At 33.8% G+C, this 19,648-nt stretch overlaps 4 protein-coding genes and 1 long non-coding RNA gene across 10 annotated transcripts in view; 3 read left to right on the forward strand and 2 right to left on the reverse strand.

Moving 5' to 3' along the window:
- Myo31DF (Unconventional myosin ID) overlaps positions 1-1,279 on the reverse strand; it is a 44,413-nt gene extending 43,134 nt beyond the window's left edge. For both annotated transcript variants that reach the window (XM_081989940.1, XM_081989930.1), the window contains exon 1: positions 1,007-1,279. In XM_081989940.1, coding sequence (XP_081846066.1) covers positions 1,007-1,095 — 89 coding nt within the window. In that variant the 5' untranslated portion in view covers positions 1,096-1,279. The remainder of the gene's footprint in view (positions 1-1,006) is intronic.
- Positions 1,280-1,802: 523 nt separating this feature from the next.
- On the forward strand, positions 1,803-8,134 carry LOC145735863 (tRNA endonuclease ANKZF1-like). The gene is made up of 10 exons (XM_081989999.1): positions 1,803-1,947; positions 4,905-5,079; positions 5,132-5,329; positions 5,385-5,533; positions 5,587-5,856; positions 5,911-6,136; positions 6,461-6,605; positions 6,660-6,854; positions 7,268-7,823; positions 7,876-8,134. Exons 2-10 carry the CDS (start codon positions 4,917-4,919, stop codon positions 8,047-8,049), a joined length of 2,076 nt encoding a protein of 691 aa, XP_081846125.1. The 5' UTR covers positions 1,803-1,947; positions 4,905-4,916; the 3' UTR covers positions 8,050-8,134.
- Positions 1,928-4,021, forward strand: LOC145735909 (ADP-ribosylation factor-like protein 6-interacting protein 6). Its single transcript, XM_081990053.1, has 3 exons — positions 1,928-2,210; positions 3,349-3,583; positions 3,640-4,021. The coding sequence occupies exons 1-3, from the start codon at positions 2,030-2,032 to the stop codon at positions 3,737-3,739; spliced, it is 516 nt and encodes a 171-aa protein (XP_081846179.1). The 5' UTR covers positions 1,928-2,029; the 3' UTR covers positions 3,740-4,021.
- A 649-nt stretch (positions 8,135-8,783) lies between the features above and the next one.
- Positions 8,784-19,401, reverse strand: LOC145735840 (testis-expressed protein 2). 5 transcript variants are annotated; one of them, XM_081989962.1, is made up of 17 exons: positions 19,258-19,401; positions 18,524-18,676; positions 18,306-18,439; positions 15,945-16,131; positions 15,761-15,863; positions 15,307-15,708; positions 14,795-15,026; positions 14,502-14,740; positions 13,774-13,951; positions 13,619-13,714; positions 13,370-13,561; positions 13,134-13,313; positions 12,959-13,076; positions 11,860-12,147; positions 11,571-11,804; positions 10,292-10,509; positions 8,784-9,657 (listed from the first exon to the last, which is right to left on the reverse strand). In XM_081989962.1, exons 1-17 carry the CDS (start codon positions 19,271-19,273, stop codon positions 9,589-9,591), a joined length of 3,039 nt encoding a protein of 1,012 aa, XP_081846088.1. In that variant the 5' UTR covers positions 19,274-19,401; the 3' UTR covers positions 8,784-9,588. The 5 variants fall into 5 exon arrangements, with proteins under 5 accessions (XP_081846088.1, XP_081846104.1, XP_081846079.1 ...); XM_081989978.1 differs by having other exon boundaries at positions 18,524-18,619; positions 19,258-19,400; XM_081989953.1 differs by lacking the exon at positions 19,258-19,401 and adding an exon at positions 18,921-19,037.
- LOC145735916 (uncharacterized) lies at positions 18,742-19,403 on the forward strand. Its single transcript, XR_014179802.1, has 3 exons — positions 18,742-18,937; positions 19,006-19,131; positions 19,267-19,403. It is a non-coding gene; the product is annotated as an uncharacterized LOC145735916 (long non-coding RNA).
- The last annotated feature ends 245 nt before the right edge of the window (positions 19,404-19,648 follow it).

Consider the following 19,648-nt stretch of genomic DNA (forward strand, 5'->3'; position numbering starts at 1 on the left):
CGACGTAATGCTTGGAAATTTTATGAAAAACTGTTTTTGCAAATGACAATTTTCGTAAGGGTCAAATTTGTCTGCAACACCGCCACTATCCTAATGGGTTTTGCGTTATGTTAGCCAGTTAGTACAAGCGAAAATCGACCTTAATGATTGTAATTCTACAGTATTGCTACTACCCTAGATTTGGCAATCATTGTGCTAGGTTTGTGCGAAATATCAGAGCCGTACAGGCCCGATTTAAAAAAAAAAACATTTTGGAGACCAAAATATCAAATTTCACATAAAACGGTAAAAATCTCGGAAACTGATATAACAAAATAAAAAAAAATACAGATAACCTGCAAATTATCATGAAATTTGAATTAAAATTTGTTTTAAAACAGATTCTAAAAAATTTGTATACAATTTTTTTTTCTACTAAATTGTATACTTGGTTGTATAACTATTACTACATTTATCTTGACATTTATTGAAACATGTTTTATTGTGTCAGACAGCCTTTAGTCAGTTTCAGAATTAGTTTCTTATTCAGTTTTTCAGTAAGTACATTTTTAATCTAGAAAAGATGAGAACTCAAATCAAATTTATAAAAATTGATTTAAAAGTTTAAATGAGAGAAACAATAACAAAAACAAATAACATTAATTTGCGCAGATATTGTTTTAAAACACATCTTATATTTTAAAAATTAGATCCTATCCTACTATGAATAAAGTATGTTAAAATTTATGAAGGTTTCTACTTAGGTACAACATTTCAGGGTTTTTCAGCTACCTCACTGTTTACAGTTATTAAAAACCCCTAAAAATATCTCCATAAAACACAACATAGAACATAGGTATGAAGTCTCAAAACCTTGCTAAAAACATCCCACAAAACACATTACAAAAAAAAAATAAAACAACAAACAGAGAACATACAAAACAAAACACAAAACAGAACGGTCATTAAAACAGACATGATCCATGGGGGCCTGTTGATGTTTTACCTAAATGTGACACCTGCTTACCTGAGTTCTAAATTTTTCATGAAATTATCCAAGTCGATTTTGTCCATAAGGACAAAATCGCCGACGCCGACTTCCCGTGCTGCAGCCATATTTCTCGTTGTTCTGCTAATTAACGTTCAAAATTAAGTACTTTTCATTATTCAACAACTAATTTCACTTGAAAATATTCGCGGCTTAGATGAGTCAACCGAAGACACCGAACTTTGCACTAGAGCGCCTACGTTACCTCACCAAACACACACCTCGAACGAAAGCGAACGAGTATAGTAACCAAGGAAAAACGAAAAAGTTTTCGCGATCGCGTTCCGTGACAGGAATAAGGTTATCGTTTGACGGGTCACAAAGCGACGTTGCCGGATATGCACTGAAAATATACCTAACCACCTTTTCATTAGTGTGCTTTTTTCTAGCATTCTAGTGATTTATAAAACCATACACCCTAGTGTGCAAATCACGGTCAGCACAAATTAATTTACTACAAATAAAAACAAATCTTAAATAGTTGTTATTTCTAACTGGCGGAAATATTCAATGACATTTTTCCTGCAAATTTAGAAAGTACTGGTAGACTTGGCAACAGAATTCAAGAAATCGTTTCTAATTGGCCACTAACTAAACTAACCACTAAAGCTGTTTACAATCACCGACCTACGCGTCCTACCGAACATTCCGTAACTTTGAGAGATTAATTAATTAATTATACACAGCATTTTTCAATAGCATAAATTTTTAAACTTGTTTAATATTTCAGTTATTTGTAACTTGTAAAATAAGAGCGTTATCCAGTTATCAGACAACCTTACACAAGCTTCTCTCTCTACTTTTATCATTCTTATCTCACTCAGGTTGAACGTACGTCACGTCGTAGCTAATATCAAATATCAAACTGTCATTCAGAGTATTTACATCTATGACGTCATCCGTCACATCCATACCGTAAGGTAAGTTCCCATCTTGTTTGTGGTGTTTTAAACGTAAATATTTCGGATTATTCGCGTTTTCCCCGGTTCAAATAATAAATAAATGTCGTCCGCAATAGTTCGAGACCGTTTAATGGAAAAACTCGGTCAAAACGGGTTCAGAACATCACCGACTCGCCGTAATTCCGATTCGGAACAGTCGCTGCCCTATGAGCGCCGTTTGGCCCTTTTGGGACTTTTATTTTCGTTAGTAGTGATATCTGTGAAGATATTTTACGAACACTGTAAGTATTATATTGCTAGTTTGTAAATATTTCAGTTTTTTTAACGTTTGAAATTTTGAGTTTTATAGGTTAGGTTAGGTCATTGGTAATTAGGTTGTGAATGTTTATTTTAAGTTGTTTTTCATTTCATTCTATCCTCCAGCTTTTGTTTATGAGCAAGTGTGATTAGTGTCTATGTTAATAAAAATGTCAGAGTATTATTTTTATGTGGGCAATATTTAATAATTGGATTAGGAGATATACTTGAACAGTGTAAGGTAAAAATACCAAATACCTACCACATCTTATTAACTTATAAAACTGTCTTGATCAGAAAATTGCTCAGCCAAGCCCCATTAAAAAAATTCCTTCACAAGAATTAGATCATATTATTTTTCTACAGAAAAAATTAAAATAAACAAAGTTGGCATCACAACATTGAAAAGTTTGTACAGAATGACCAAGTGAGGACTGGTCAAAGTCTTTTAGGACTTTCTTGAACCTATAAATCACTAATTTTGACTGAGGCAGTTGTCTCTGCAGAACTGAAAGATTGTACCATACAGAGAAGTACTGGATGAGGTCAGCTATAGTGGAAAAACATTTATCATATAGTTTTCTTAAAAGATTTCTTAGCTAAAGTGGAAATGATTTTCAGCCTTTTAAAACTACTCCTCCATGACTAGAGTGCATGGCAGCAATGTCAAACTAAAAAAATGTCACTTATACAGAGGAATAAAACAAAGAAACCTTGCTAAAAAAAATAAGTGGTGCATGAAAAACTCAATCTCAACAAAATGGTCACTAATATTGAGATTAATAATGACAAAAAACAGATTACATGACATTTCTTTTTAAAACTACAGTGATTACCTTCTGTAAAATGTTAATGTAAAAAAAACAGGTCAGATGAAGTTATGTTTATGTATTTAGGTGCAGCATAACAGATTTGAGGTCTTGATTATGGCTTAAATTTTCCACTGTGACAATACCTAAACTTTTTCTGAATTCTGGCAAAAATGACCCAATATCTTAGTTGTACAATTTATTGAAAACTCAAAACATACAGGCCACTAGATTAACAGGACTTAACATTAATCAATACTCTTGCATGTAATCAGCATTTACAAGTTTCCACAACTCTGTTAATTTTTTTTAGATGAGACAGTCACTAACTTAGTTTTTGAAAGAAAATTAATCAGATACGAGGTGGTGGCAGAAAGTGGCCAAGTGATGTTTATGAACACTTGGGACACTGCTGTCAAGCATAGCAGTATATGGCTGCCATTGCTTTGCGGCTTTCTGGCCACTTACTTTACTTGGATGTGTGTTTATTTGGATTCCAAGGAACCTGGAGTAAATCCACCTAGCCCTCTGTCACCGGAAAAATATCGGTATGTTTTTACATGTTTGTTAATTAGGGTGATTTAGTAACCAGTTTTATTTTTAGAGCTAGATCAGGTCATACCTTTCACCTCAACTATGTTTTTGCTGTTTTAGTTGGGGTTCTAGTTGCCAGCTATATGTATCTGAATGGAATTTCAATGTGATTTAGTGATTGGTTTTCAAGCTTTAATGTTAATTGTTTATTTTTTTTGTAAGGTAGCTGTAGAGTTTATTGCTGAAGCACTGCAAATTCTGGGTTAATTTATGGTCATAATAAATTGTCTAATAATTTTTATACTTAGATGGGAAATAGAGGTGTTTAAGTAGTTAAACTGCAATTGAGTACAAAAACCATAAAATTGGATCTTGACAAAAAGTATTTAATATTTAAATGTTATACATACTTAATTTATTGTAATAAATTATAAAATAAAATTTTTGTTTAGCTTGTCGTTTTAATTGAGCTATTTTCACTACAAAAAGAAACTGAAGGGTACAGTAGTGGTACCAAATGATTGAGTAACTTTAGTTTTCTAATAAAGGGTGTTTAAAAACATAATTATACTGATATAGCCAAGCTGGAGAGAGTAAACACTTTCAGACCTGCAGTTTAAACAATTAAAACTTAATTAACAAAACTTTATTAAAAAAGCGCGCTGTTTTCTTTCGTCCATTCTCCACCATATTAGTGCTTTGGCATCATGGATAAGTTCATTTGCGTCATCTTCAGTCTGAAAGGTATAACATGATCAGGCTTGGGCAATGGAGGCGTTCTACTGGTTTTGGGGTCACATCTTTGTCTTCTGTAAGGTATTAAGCCGCTTATGCGGTTTTCTCAGCATAAAGTCAGCATTTTTAAGTGACAATCAATAGAAGACGACTTTGTTGTGTACTTTCTATCAGCATTATTTGAGATGTGCTGAATAATTATCACTTTGCCTGTTTTTCTGAAACTGCATGACTGTCTTGTCGCGTTTTACAACATTTCTTGTAATACAAGGCTTAAGGTCCATATTTATAATGAAATTTGTGGCACGTAGGTATCATTGTGGATTACTGCACGCATATCTCAGAATATATCGTCTAATTTTAGCATTTTTTATTACACCCTGTATACGATCGATCCCCAATATCCTACTGACTGCGCCAAAAATTACTGTCTCACAGCAGAAGACTTCTTTTCAAAAAACATATTTATATTAAATGAAAATATATTATTTTATCACTAAATTTAAAAAAAAATCAATTTTACATGTATATACTATAAAAATAATGTTATACTTATTTGCAACGTGTGTATTTACTACTTTGTTAATTTTGATTTTCCAGTGCCTGATTAAAATGGCAACAAAACATCCCAACATTTCTACGGAAGTAATTTTCAATGACCACTTTAACACGCTATTTGATAATTCGGTCAGGCCCGTTCTTTTGGAAGTAGGAAGCGCCTTAGAAGCCGAAAGTAACAAGTATTCAAGTGCTTTAGAAACGAAGAAACAGACAGGTATCGTAGTTTACACTAAAAATGTTTCCAATGCAACCATCTGTTCTTACAGACATCGTTACTGGCAGTCAAAGTGAAAAGAAAACTACTGAAATTACTTTGTCCTGCTCTTACTGTAGAGTAAAATTCCCTAATGTTGAACAGCAAAGGGAACATTACACATTAGACTGGCATCGGTACAATTTGAAGCAGTCACTACAATCAAAACAGCCTGTCAGTGAAGAATACTTTAACTTGAAGAACGAGAAAGGTTTTCATTTCTATAAGTATCTCAGGAACGTTAGATTACCATCCAAAAATTCTAGATGAAGTGTCTAGTATCTCCGGATCGGACACAGAAGAAGAGCAAGACCCTTTAGACGCATTAGCTACTGCACAAGGCAAAATATTTCTGAAAAACCAAACTGGTCAGGTTTTTTCTTTGTATAAAGGTGTTTTGCTGATTGACAAAAAGGTTTGTGTTGTATAACCCATGAAACAGTAGCGTTACTACGGTTTAGTATGCAGGAAGACTTGTCTAAAGTAAACTTCTACGAGCGTTACAAAGAACATTGTCAGGAAAACAAGCAGTGGACTGTTTTAATGTTAGGAGGTGGACATTTTGCGGGGGCAGTTTTCAACCATTTAGTTCCATTGGTGCACAAAACATTTCATTGTTACACTGTCCGAGCTGGTCAAGGAGGGTCGCAGTCTAGTCGGGACGGAAAGTCTGGAGGGAGCCATCCCAAAAGTGCTGGAGCATCTTTGAGACGGTACAACGAGCAGGCTTTAGTTGATGTAAGTTTGCATTAAAGTTGTAATTGCTAAGAGGTTTATTAAGGTTGTTTTTAGCACGTGCGGAGTGTTCTAGTTAATTGGTCTGAGGAGATTAAATATAGTAGTTTAATTTTCTACAGGGCTTCTAGCCCTTATAACAGGAATGTCTTGTTTGGGGGGAAAGATCCTCTTTTAGATAGGAACGATCCTCGTTTGCGGACTATTCCTTTTTCGACTGGAAGAGCGACTTATGCTGAAGTGAAACGAGTGCATTTAGAGCTTTGTTCCGCTCATGTGTACGGTATGTATCTTCTTATTTACATAGAGGTTTTTGTTTTTTTTTTTTTATAAGAACAATGTCAAATTTCAAATATTTTAATATGCTTGAAATTCGTAAAATCTGAATATCTTGGAAACCACAAGTGCACCGAAATGCGCAGGATAGGAGTTTAAATAAAGAAGCTACGACCTGTCTAAAATTGGAAAAACTAGAGAAGAGGAGAAAATAGTGTAATCAAATAAATAGAAATGTTTTTTCTTCAATCAATATAGAAAAAAAACATATTTTGTTGTGTTTGTTCTGAAATGAAACCCTTGTGTATTAGGAAGAAATTTTTTCTTTTAGGCTCATTGGAAGATGTTGTCAGCAGACTATCCAAACAAAAATCCCCGGAAAAAGAGTCAAAACGTGCCAAAGCTCGTTCGAGCTGCATAAATCGGGCTAAATCTCGTGAGGTTGTTGAAAGGCATTTACCAGGCCAAAACTACAGGTTATACAAATTCCCAATAAACATTCTGCCGATTGTTTGAACGTTACTTTGTAGCAGTGAGAATTCAGACGAAATTACAAACAACTTGAGTAAGTTGGAGACACGCGATCATTCCTCTGCTTCATCTGGTAGTGAAAGTCCAGTACTGGACAGTCAGCAACTCGAAGTGTCCTTTGAAGGTTTGGAAGAATTCGGAGATAGTTTGTCACCGGAACAAAGGAAACGAGGACACAACAGGAAGAAACCAAGGTAAATACAGGTTACAAAGCAAACGACAGTGACACGACATTATTTGCCACAGGTCATATTTGATATTTACGTATGTCGGAGATTAGTTGTGCTATTTATACCTTATAAGTGATATTTTGTTCTCATGGCATTCATGGGACTGTAGATTTAGTCTAGAAATACTTTGCGCAATTGTTTAGATACCCTATTTTAAAGTTTTGGGAAATTTTAAATCTTTTAGGAGCTTTTTAACTGTTCCAAGAGCTTTTGGAAGCTTCTATACTGTTTTGGACGGCTTTCAACTGCTTTAGAAGCATTTTGGAATTTTTATAATGTTTTAGAAGCTTTTGAAATCTTTTTAGACTGCTTTAGAAGCATTTGGAAGGTTTTTGGACAGTTGGAAAGGCAATAACTTGCCTTTCTCTTATTTACAGGAAAAGCAAAAACCAAAAACTAAGAGAAAAAGAGGAAGCCAGAAAACGACAACTTAGAGATAGTATAACCAAAGGAAACCCACTTACTCTAGACGACTTATTCCAAGAACGTCTAAAAACATTCGGCTCAGACGCGAACATATCTAAAACTGAACTGGCCAAAGACTTTTTCAACGAAATCCTAGACGAGCAAGGCAACAGTTTTCTGCATTTAGCCGCGATGAACGAGCACGAAGACTTAATAAAATACCTGCTAAACAACGAAGCTGATCCTTGTTTGAAAAACACAAACCAACAGACTCCGTATAGTTGCACTTCAAGTAAATTGTCGCGGGACGCTTTGAAGAAATTTGCTCGGGAACACCCGGATAAGTACAATTACAATAGAGCGCAAATCCCTTTGAACGCTTTGACTGAAGAGGAGCTCGCTGAAAAAAAACGTGCTCAACGGAAGATTAAGCGTGAAAAGGAAAAAGAGAAGAAAAAGGAGAATCATGTCAAGCAGAAAGAGATGGCTGAGAAGGATCGGTTTGTTAATTTGAGCGATCGAGAAAAGGTTTGTCTCTTTTTCTTTTATTATTTTATTGATAAAATTGGTACTTTCTCAGAGGGCGTTAGCTGCTGAAAGAAGAATACTGAACGTTCACGGAAAAGTGATTTCCAGGTGCTTTTTGTGCGGCCTTGATATGGCAGGAAAAGTTCCGTTTGAGTATTTGGAAAATCGGTTTTGTTCTATTGATTGTTTAAAAAGTCACCGAATGAAAAATACTACCAACTTGTAATAATTTTGGAAAGTTAAACTCATAAGTACTAAAAATACTGTGAAATGAAACATAAATAAAAATGCAGGGTGATTCAACTAAATAAGTGTCTTATTTAAAGTTCTAGAGAAGCAATAAACTTTCAAAATTGTTTTGAAGCCTAAAATGGATTTTCGGGGGTAATATCCCTAGTGCATTTAATTTTTCCGGAAAAACGAGTTTCTAAGTAATGTGTTTTAATAGCAAGAGCGAGAGTGGTTTTAAAAATCATCCGAGTCGAAGACGAGAATTTGAAAAAATTTGATTGATTGAGAGATTGAGGAAAAATTAGATGCACGAGGGATATTTGGTAAGATTATTTCCTGAGTTAAATAAACATTTTATTTTAATTAAAACAATAAGAACAATAATTAATAAGAACAATAACTTTCAAGCTAGAAAGGGTAACACTATTCTTTATGTTGTTGTGAGGAGTGTACAATTTTTTCGATTTTTTTTTTCCGGAAAAACTGCTGACAGCTAAGTTGACAGTTGTTGACAAGTGATTTTTCCACTTAAAATTTACATTTGTTATACTAATTCTTGATAGCGATTGGTCAAAATTGATAGGAAGGAAATAATCAGAGTAATTTAAATTTTGGCGGCAACGTGTATATTTCAAAACGATCATTTAAATTTTGTCGCTCGTGGATCTTTCGAAACGAGTTTTCAGGGTGCACTTATTGAAGGATCGCAGCAGATTAACAAACAAAAAATTTATTTTAATAAAAGTATTTTTTTATTTAACACGTTTTAATACATCTCCCACTTTCGTTAGGAACTAAACATCACAAAACTCATAGAACCATAAAAATTGCTTCACACATTTAAAAAAAAATAGTAACGCAAAATTACAATCACCAAAACAAACAAAAAATTGTCTCACTATTTTTAACAATTCTCGTTGCAGCGAAAACTTGATAAAAGATTATATATTAATAATTATATTTGTATTTTCTGTAAAATATTTTGTCCGTTAAAAAAATAGTCCAGCGGACGGTAGCTTGGAACAGTAGCAGAGCAACACAAGGTTAAAAAAAAATAAAATAACGAAACAAAAACTCTTTGGTCCATTCTACCTACAACTAACCAACTCTAATAATACTTGAAATAGAACTCCCGTTTCATAAAAAACAACACACATACACACAGATGATGACTGTTCAGTCATCAATGGTTATAAATAGGCCTTAATGTCATACTTTAGAAAATTATAATTACAAAATTAATTGCAAAATCTGCAACGCAAACTTATGAAAACCCTGCAAAACATTTCTTAAATATCACATTTATTATCTTTAGCCTATGGCTTAGATCAAAATTAAAGTTTAAACTACTACTCCGAGTGTATTACTCAACAGAAATTCAAAAGTATTGTTGCTTAGTGTTGCATATTTTAATTTAATAAAGCGGATGTAAGCTTGAACTGAGCCAGCAGTGTCTGGAAATTCTAGTTACCAAAAAAAATAATTTAATATTATAGTCATAAAAATAAATTTTCATCGTTATTTATTCTCAAATTTAGTCTGGCAATTTGGGATTCATCACAGGTACGTGGAAATCTTCCATGTTGGGTATTACCATCACTTTCTAAAATTGACAAAAATAAATCACTAATAAATATTATCGTATCCTAGGAAAGACTGGGAACTGCCGCGGTCGATATTTCGAAAACTACAAAAGATTAATTTTTGAAAGTTTTAGGATTAATTATTTGCGTTGGGGGCGTCACATCTAAAATATCTTCACTTTTGAGATACCACCGTTCAAATTGGTACCAATCTTGGGCGCCTTTACCTATTTTAATGGACCACCCCGTAGTTTATTATATTTTTCGATTATTTGGTTTTTTGAAAATCTTGAAAATGTGGTCATAATATTTTCCAAATACACTACAGTCTCGTTTTCTTAGTTTGTAGTAAAATTTGACTGGAAGCATGAGAATGTATTCAAAGTGATGCGCATATTAAAGTGACAGATGATGGTTTCTATATGCACTTTAAATTTGATGGTACCACCAAAATCATGTTAGGGAAAGTACTAAACATTTTCGTTTTTCTCACCTCCATTTAATAAGGTTATCTTTTGTAGCTTTTGAGATTTCCATGTTCTTCATCGAATTTCATGCCTTTCCTAGTTTTTAAATAAGGTATCTCCCACATTTTAATTTTTGTTGTAATGTAAAAACTTAATAAACGAAAACAAATTTACAGTATTTACTTACTTCAAACTCCTGAAGCATTTTCTTCTCGATCCACTTGGTGACCATGGTGTAATTAACGTTTCGCTCACCCACAATGGGACAAGCGGTTAAAACCAGTTCGGGAACCGGCCGGAATCCCACCCAAACTCGATCGCTTGGTGGCGGTGGTATGTTAAGCACAACAGTACCACAGAGAGCTTTCAATTCTGCAGTCAGTCTCAATTCGGTATTCGATACACCTAAAATAATAGGAGTTTTGCACCAAATTTATTTTTGGCTGAAACTGACTAAAAGTCAGTCCTTTCTACGTAAAAATGAAGGCACGCAAAAACGGCTCTACGTCACAAGGCACGTCCCGTCGCCTAGAATTCCTACTCGATGAATTTGCGACAGGTCCGATTTTAATACTACTAAAAAAAGTTCACAATGACCAGAAATCGTTCTAAAAATTGTCAGGGGACTCTACAAGTGTCCTAGATCTTGTTTAAAATGGCCAGAAGCTTCTACAAGTGTCTTAACCCTTAGAAAATCGTTTATAACTATCAGAGGCTTCTAAATACTGTTCAAAACCTCCCAAAAGTTATCAGAGGCCTCTACAAGAATGCTAAACCTTAGAAAAAACTGTTTAAAATGGACAGAAGTCTCTAAATACTATTGAAATCATACTAGAAATTGTCAGAAGATTCCACAAGCGTCCTAAATCTTTAAAAAAACGTTTAAATTGGCCACAAGTGTCTTAATCCTTAAAAAAATCACTTATTATGGCCAGAAGCTTCTAGTTACTATTCAAAACCTTCTAAAAAGGATCAGAGGCTTTTTAAGAGTGCTGAACTTCAAAAAAGTTGTTTAAAATGGGCGGAAGCCTCTAAATACTATTGAAAACGTTCTAAAAATTGTCAGAGGACTCTACAAGTCTCCTAAACCTTAAAAAAAGTTTATAACAGCCAGACGCATCTCTAAATACTATCGTGGCGTATCCTAAAAAGGTGGGTCCTCCTTACGTTAAAAATTTGAGCAACTTACATATTCTATCTGAAAAACTTTGCTTTGGTTAATATTAATTGTACATTAATTAATGTTTCCTGGTGTGTTTTGTGAATCTTGTGCACTCTGACATCACTTTTAGTATTGACAAACCATTTTGCCTTCAATAATAATTGAGAAACAACTAACACCATCACAAGCGAGAAACGCGGCCGAACTAAAACGACCGAAATTCGTCTTTTTGACGCAGAAATTAAGAACCGTTTTTCCAAACAAAAATAAAAAAAAGTGCCCTACAAAATGTAGTGCCTCTTACCTTCCATTGCTTTCTTGATGTATCGGTTTTCGGCAGCAGCTTGGAAAAACTTGGATTCCGCTATTCTGTCCACCATTTTAATGAACTTTTTACTGCCATGAGGTCGTTCTCCGGGCGTTGAAGATTCCTTCACTACCGGGATTTCCTGAGGTCCATCTTCATCTGAACTACTTTCCGCCGTATCATCCACATCTGAGTGGTATATAGCCGATTTGACCTCTGCCGTTGTTTTGTCTAAAAACCGAAACAAAACTCATTGTGCATGTTTACACCATGATACTAATTTTACCACTGCCGGATTGGGGATTCTTTAGTTTCATCAAGTTCACTTTAGTTTGTAATGTTAGTACTATCGATCCTTCATAAGAAATGTCCAGGTCCACCCACAGACCTCGGTCGTCAAACACCGGTTTTTCAGTTTTTAGAATAAACGGCGGAGTTTTTCCCAAACTTAGTTCGGTAATCAGAATTTCCTCGATAAAGTAAGGCAGCTTGATTGTTTGCAACTTCTTCTGGATGCGGTTCTGGACTTTCTTCGTAAATCCCGGGTCGCGGATGCAATCAAATAGTACTCGCCCTTTAGAACAATGCTATATTATTCATTCAAATCAGAACATAATTTTCCCATTAAATAACATCTCACTTCAAAAATGGTAAAGTATTATGTTGATTGATATTAATTTCACAAATACATATATGAAATAAAATCTGTAACTGAGCCCTTTGAAAATTACAACATTAACACTTTTTGGATGCTTTAAAAACATCCCAGCAAGATCTTTTCTAGTTAACCGTGCTAACACTACTAAAGAAAATCCATTTAAGCACTGCTAGAATGGTTCAGTAAATGTCCTTGGTAGTGTTTCTAATACATTTTTAATGCCATTAATGATATTTTTATTCCAAAGAGAATTTTTATAGAAACTGTGAAATCAGCCCCGCAATTACTTAGAATTTTGAATGAAAAAGGAATATTCAAAATTCTGAGAACATTTGTAAATATTCTCAATAAATTACCGTTTTCCGTAAATTCTTTGTGGAGAAAATTTTCTTGGACCATCTCTATTAATGTAACATGTTTTGCTGACGCAGTCTGACTGATTTAGTGATACTGAACACATAATCAACGTGACATTCGTGAGAACATTTTTATAAAAAATAATGAGTAAATTCGTACTTTCAGGAAAAATTAAAACTAGTTCTCACGTTTATTATGTGTTCAGTATCACTGAATCAGTCAAACTAAGTTAGTAATACTGACACCGTACTGAATACTGTACCCGCCTTAATATGAAACCAAAATTCCTTAATCTATAGTTATTGCGATGTTTAGTTGCAATTTACCATAAAAAGAGTAAATATGTATTAGGTATAATAAAAAAACTTACCGACGGTAACATTGAACCAAAGATTAGAGTCCAACATGGAAGCTTCCGGAGTATCACTTTTATCCACTAACTCGACCTCCTTGTCTTCTTTCTCCTGTTTCGATGTTTTTCTAGGAATCTACACAAACCCATCACATAATCTTAAACAAAACATTTCAGCTAAAAAACAACTCACTTTATTAAAAAGTGTCATGTATTTCATATAGTCCATTTCAGTTTTTAATCTATCAGAAACATTTTCAGATTCAACTCCTTCAGACTCTTCAGTGTGATGAGTGGCCGCGGCCAATCTACGGAACCAATTCTCTTTTTCCCGGTCAGTCCGTCCAAATAAGTAGATTTTAATTTCTGGATCCTATTGGATATAAAATTAACCAAAACAGAATTACAAAGTGTACAAAAACTACTCACTTTCTTTTGATTAATCAATGTGGGTGTGGTCGGTGCATGGTTAGTAAGTGATTTGTTAATGGACTTAAATGATGAATTGCTTACATTTTGTGAACCGTCCGAAGATTCATCTGGAAGTGAATGCATTTCTTCTTCGTCTTCGTTGACTTGTTTTTCCAGCTCTGCAGGTAAAACAGTTTCTTTATTAACTGCCTGTAAATATGTACAGTTTTAATAAAAACTTAGAGAGTTGATTATTATTTAATTTACGGATAGTTCCACTCCTTCTGGCGATGGAGTGCTGGCTCTTGAATCCGAATCAAAATCCAAGTCATTGTCGTCGTTCAATTTACTAAATCTTTGAGTCTGCAATTTCAATAGTAATTTGTAAGTGTCCACGATTTTAATCATGCAGAATCTCTTACCAAGTATTGGTAGTCACGTTTCTTAAAAGTAAACTTCTTTTTGTTTTTTGGAGATTTGCCTTTGTCACTGTTTTTTTCATCTGGATCGTCTTCAGGTTCGATTTTAGTTATTTCTGGGTCGAAATGCATTTGATCTTTGTTCAGTGTCACACAAATTGGGTATTTTTTACTCCAAAGTCTGTTAAAAATGATTTTATGGTTTTAATGGAAAAACAATCAAAATCGTTTTTTACAAAAAGTATAAAATTGATTTGAATATCGAGATCCCCAAACAAGTGTGAAGGTTTCAAAGTATTTCATTGGCTATCAATGATATAATGATACGAACAGAGTAACACATACAGGGTGAATCTTTCCTTTTGATAGTTTTTGAGATAATCTAATCAAATTTTGACCATAAGTTTGCCACAAATTTGCTGTGGAAGCAATAAATTGAATTAAAAATCCAGGGCCATAATTCATAATTTCCTTAAACAACCCTAACTTCACTCAGACTGTAATAAACCACATTTAAATATAGTGAAGATACCTACAATCCAATGAATCACATTTTCAACCAGTGATTCATTCAATTCAAAAGCTACGGTCCTGAAATTTGTTGTAAAAGCAGTAATAAAACCCTAACCTGACTCAAACTGTAATAACATGAAACACAATTTCAGACACCTCATTGTTCTTGAATAATTAAAACTGAAAGTGTCTACAACTTTTTTATGATATAAACTTACCTGACTTTGGTTAAGCCTGCAGGCAACAAACTAATCTTAGCTCCGTACAAATTATAAATCCGATGATGACTGAAACTGGCTTTAATATCATGCTCATTCCACATAGCTCTTTTCGGCACTTTACTCTTCGAATGGCTTATTTTCAGTAAATTGCCTTGCAATCGCAGAAACACTGATTGCGTCCTGGAAATATGGTACACCACCGGATCGTAAGCTTCTGGGAACTCATTCATCCAACCCTAAATCACACTCTGTAACCTCAGAACAACTTTACAAGTGTTGTAGTAGATTACCTCATATTTAGCTAATGGTTGATGTTCTTTCACAGCCGGAATTTCCATTATTTTACTGACCATACCTCCGGCCACCGCACTATCACCAGCTAAAGGTATGGTGTACAGTTTCACGTAGAGGTAACTTAAAACTAAAGCTAGAGAGGCTCCGAGTAATGATCCGGCTAAATAGGGAAGATACGTGTGGAAGATTGCGTAAACCACTATGTAGACAGAGAAGAGGATGTAAGGACTGCAACAAACATTAACTGATATAACAAATCAAAAGACAAATCCTGGACAGAAAGAAAACCCCTGGCAAATTGCCCCTTATAGGGAGCAGAAGCCATATTCCCCTAGTTGGATAGGGGATTCAGGAAGGAAGGAAGGAACAAATCAAAATTCCCCAAAAGTGGTGAATTTTTTCTAGGCTTGGCTAAACTGGACGTTACTATTGACCGACTTACTAAGAATAACTTTATCCGAAGGAAAAAGTACCGGTTCTAAATAGTAAATAAACAAATAAAACTTACAGAAGATTTACGTCATTAGGTTTGACATTACGCCTTAATCTTAGGTCCACAAATCCGGTAGGAGCAAACACGGTAGTCATATCCTTGGCACCGGAAAAAAAGCTTTTTTGAATGTCTTCTCCTGTCACTTGTTTAATATTGACAACGTTCTCTTTGTCAATTTCAATGTTGTCAATTTTTTCCGCCACTTTCTTAATAATCTCCTCGTTCATTACCCCCCCACTGACGTCGAGGTTGTCTTCGGATTCCTTTTTGAAATCGGCTTCTTCCAAAGCATCTACACCACTTTCCACATCTTCATTATGCTCAGGCAACGCTTGTTCCACTCTCTCTGTGTTGATATTGTAGAGTTTAGAAAAATTGTTGATACTCACACTTCCTTCTTTGGTAGTGCCTTTGTTGCTGAAAGTTTATCAAATAGTTTAGCAAATAAGTGTTGTTACAACAAACTAACTTGTGCTGTCGTAAAAATCGGAATCTTTGCCGTATACTAGGCGAGTGTAACTTTTTCTCTTTATCTAAAGAGGAAGTTTCGTCATCGGACGACATTTCTACACCTAAAATATTATGTAATCATTAACCACATTAATTATAGCAAATAGGTGCGCGTAAATGCTATTAAAAAATAATATAGTTGCCTTCAGTGGTCGAAGCAAAACCGCACGTTCGTGATATACTGCTTTCCGACTGGTCTTCGGAATCTGAAAAGCTGGAATTGTCTTTATTGCCTTCTTTGGGGGTTTTTGCTCTGTGCGATGGCGAGCCTTCTTCGTGTCGCGCCTTTATTTCAGTTATTTTTTCTTCAACGCTTTTAGTTATTTTTCCCTTAAAAAATATTTTAAAATTAATTAACTTTTTTACATAACAAATATTTTCTTTAAAAATCAGTATTTCAAATTAAACCAGAAGAATGTATTGTAATGACTAAAACCATATGGAAGTAATGTCTTGATTGACTACCAGAAGAGGGATAAAATATTAATAAACTAAACTGTTGGGCAATTAAGAGACGGCTCAAATTTAGACAACAAAACGACGTAAAAATTTTTGGTTTTGGGTATAAATTAGGCTCATCAAGATATTCCAGTTTGACAGTTTGCGAAAATATCTCTTAAGCTAGTCTAGACATGGTGATTTATAGTTTACACTTAGAACAGAAAGTTGTTACAAATTTTATTTTCTCCGAGAATCTAGAAAAATTTTTTTTAATTGTTTTTAACCAAAAGAAGTCAACCAATGACAATTTTCAAAAACTCAAGTTTGACCGTTTCTAATAATGCATCTACTAGTCGAGAAAATTCACATTTTATGAAAAAATACACTTTGGCAACTTTCTTATTCCCAGTTGATTCACTTTATCTATAAGAAACAGTAAGATTTTTATTAGAAACTAGGATTTTAGTTAGTAGTGGACAAATTTAGTATTACTGTAAATTTATCTGAATTTTTATTTTCAATGGAACTGTGTGTTCATCAACACGCGGTCTGCGGGTCATCTTTAGAAACCTTTGGAAACCTAAGGGCTGCTGCACTGTTGCCAGACTCTCATTGATTGAGATAACTTCAGAGGAAATAAGGTTAGAAGGATGTTTTTATTTTGTGAAAAATTACAAGTAATGCGCATGGTCATTACTTTTTGTCAAACGGCCTTTACAACGGAAAACCTTTTAAACTCCCTTACCTCGCATTTTCTTTGTAGCTTTGCGAAGAACATCAACTCAGTGACCCGAATTAAAATATTCTGATAACACCAGAGAATTCGCAAACGATTTTCTGACAAAAACAACTTATAATATTATTTTTTCTTTAGTAGCAATAATAGTTATGATTATGAATATTATTACGTGATGTTAATAGGTTAAAAATATACTTTTTTATGAAAAAAATTACTTTGAATTATATGAGTTTCGAAAATAGGACTTTACACTTGTCGTAGGTAAAGCATAGTACGTCACACGTGCTCCAAGGCATTTTAGGCACTCATGAAATTACACACACACTCGCCGCTACGCGGTTTAATACGTAACTTTTTCGTGCGTAAAATGCTTCTTACAGCACTGATTACGTAATATATTATAAAAGTAACAAAAAAAACTTACATATTTCATTTTTGTTAAAATAATCTCCCGATGAACGATTTTCTTTAAGTCAGAACTCGATTTTACGTCCCAGTTTTTTTGATACATATCTCTGGTTTAAATTAAATATAGTTTTGTCACTGTAAAGTAGTCTGAAATATACAGGATCTTAAATACACCAACTATAGACATTAACCCCTGAGTAAACTCACACCTATTAGAAAAAACACAATAAATTACAGGTTAATTTTGACGTTTTAATACCTGTAATTAATTATAAACTTATTGTATTGGGTGATTCATTTTTGGCGCGAGATATCCCAATAATATTGTCAATGGGGTTGTAAAACAAAAAAAAAATTAAAACGCAACTATTTATTATGAGAAAACCATAGTTATTTAGGGTCTCCCATGACTCTGTGATTGCTGATTTACGTGTCACATTCAAAACAATTGTTCATCTTATTCTATTTTAATTTTTGCCAAATTGGAGACAACTTTTTTATTGTAACCTTTTACCATTTTATAAAATAATGGTGGGCTAAAACAAGAGACAAAATTGCCTTGGCCAGCAGGGGGCATTAACACACACTTAATAAAACATTTGTTTCACTAGTAACAAATTTACTTACCTTATTGAGTTATTATGAACAAGATTTAAAAATATATTTAAATCAAATGTCTCAGACAACAAAGTATGTGTATTATTCTCATCTAGATTATTGACACAAATAAAGTTTAAAGTGATAGACAATTTGACTAATCTATCTCATATATCAGATTTTTTTTAAATGCAATTTTTAATACCATTAGTTTGATAAAAAGATGTTACAGATAAGCTGTGGATAGATTAAATATAGGTATGTAACAACTGTCATAAACCATAAATTAAAAAATTAAAAAATTTTATGAATTGCTTACCTTGATATCTGAGAAGAACCTCCAAGGATCACTTGGAGGAGATGAACTGAAACTTTGGTTACTTGTTACATCTATACTAGTTGATCTTTTAACTAGTTTGGGTAAGAGCTTTAGGGGACTTGAATCCTGATCACCTAAGATCAGATTTACACTTTAAGAAGTAGGAAAATTGTAGTTATTAACTAGTTAACTAGCTTTAATCAAAATTGTAAACTTACTAGAACTGGTAGCAGGCTGTAAAGTACTGAACTGACTGGTTTTCTCTTCAGAGTTGGGAGTTTCTTCATCACTAAAGTGAAGCTCTTCAATTTGTTCTACATTTGCATGAAACTTAATTGAAATTGAGGGTACTGAAGTGGTTACAGGTTTGCCTAAAATGGCCCCAAATGTAAATGTGGTGCTCTTTATTACAGTGATGAAGCAAAAGCACAAGTAAAGCAAAAAATAAACACATTACAATAAAGCACTATACAACTAGTCAAGGTTAAATAAAGACTGATTTTACTAACATTCACTACGTCTTTAATTATTCTGCTTTGATTGAAAAATTAATGAAAACAATCTGATTAGCTCTACTACCCATCAACTAACAAAAATCACACAAACACCTGGTACCTTTTAGCATCCCCAAGGTAATTTTGCGGTCTTTTTTCAAGCTCATTTCCAAAGCCCAAATACACACAAGTTAGTACTTTTTTAGTTTACATTAGGACAAACAAGAAAATACAAAATTGCACACTCAAACATACACTGACAGGCCGAGGGACATCAAAAAGGAATACAGCCTAGCAATATTGGTGTGGTTGCTACCTCCAACAACTAAAAAGTATGTATTTGACCAGTTTAAATTTCTTTACATTGTTAACATTAAATGCCTTATATTAAGTTACTGTGTGATAAATTTAACATACAACATTATAGTGGAAAAATCGAGTGCATTCAATATACATACTTTTTTTAGGGTCCATTGTTCATTATCAAACAAAAACAGGTTTGATAACTACAGAGGGGAGAGATACCAATCAGATGGATTAATACAGGTTAATTGTCTTATCTCTTTTCACACTTCTACGATTTGATACTCGGTTTTACTGATTCTAGTGATTACTAACTTGTAATTTTAAGTAAAATACCTGTTTTTGTAAATAATCAATTAGGTGTAATGAATATGTATGTTTTTTACTTTCAAGTTTGGACTGTTTGGTATTTGGTATAATGAATAATGACAAGTAAACACGTCTAAAAACAGCTGATTAGTGATCTGTACCTGTCAAAAGTCAAAACTCAAAATGTGTGAGCTCTCATTACTCTATTCATTACAAAATCACAAGGAGGCCACGTGA

Source organism: Ips typographus, linkage group LG1 (genome assembly GCF_016097725.1).
Source record: "Ips typographus isolate SLU linkage group LG1, UJ_Ityp_2.0, whole genome shotgun sequence".
In the NCBI taxonomy this organism is placed as follows: domain Eukaryota; kingdom Metazoa; phylum Arthropoda; class Insecta; order Coleoptera; family Curculionidae; genus Ips; species Ips typographus.

Bases quoted from the DNA above. Each gene is read 5' to 3' on its own strand.
- LOC145735909 (XM_081990053.1), top strand. From the start codon at position 2,030: ATGTCGTCCGCAATAGTTCGAGACCGTTTAATGGAAAAACTCGGTCAA. The intron at 2,211-3,348 runs GTAAGTATTATA...AATTTTTTTTAG, and splicing joins GAAGATATTTTACGAACACT to ATGAGACAGTCACTAACTTA. The intron at 3,584-3,639 runs GTATGTTTTTAC...TTTTATTTTTAG, and splicing joins CTGTCACCGGAAAAATATCG to AGCTAGATCAGGTCATACCT.
- LOC145735863 (XM_081989999.1), top strand. From the start codon at position 4,917: ATGGCAACAAAACATCCCAACATTTCTACGGAAGTAATTTTCAATGAC. The intron at 5,534-5,586 runs GTTTGTGTTGTA...TTTAGTATGCAG, and splicing joins TTTTGCTGATTGACAAAAAG to GAAGACTTGTCTAAAGTAAA. The intron at 6,855-7,267 runs GTAAATACAGGT...TCTTATTTACAG, and splicing joins CACAACAGGAAGAAACCAAG to GAAAAGCAAAAACCAAAAAC.
- LOC145735840 (XM_081989953.1), bottom strand. From the start codon at position 18,966: ATGAGCTTGAAAAAAGACCGCAAAATTACCTTGGGGATGCTAAAAG. The intron at 18,440-18,523 runs GTAAGTTTACAA...ATCTGATCTTAG, and splicing joins ACAGCCTGCTACCAGTTCTA to GTGATCAGGATTCAAGTCCC. The intron at 15,709-15,760 runs GTTAGTTTGTTG...ATAAACTTTCAG, and splicing joins CGATTTTTACGACAGCACAA to CAACAAAGGCACTACCAAAG.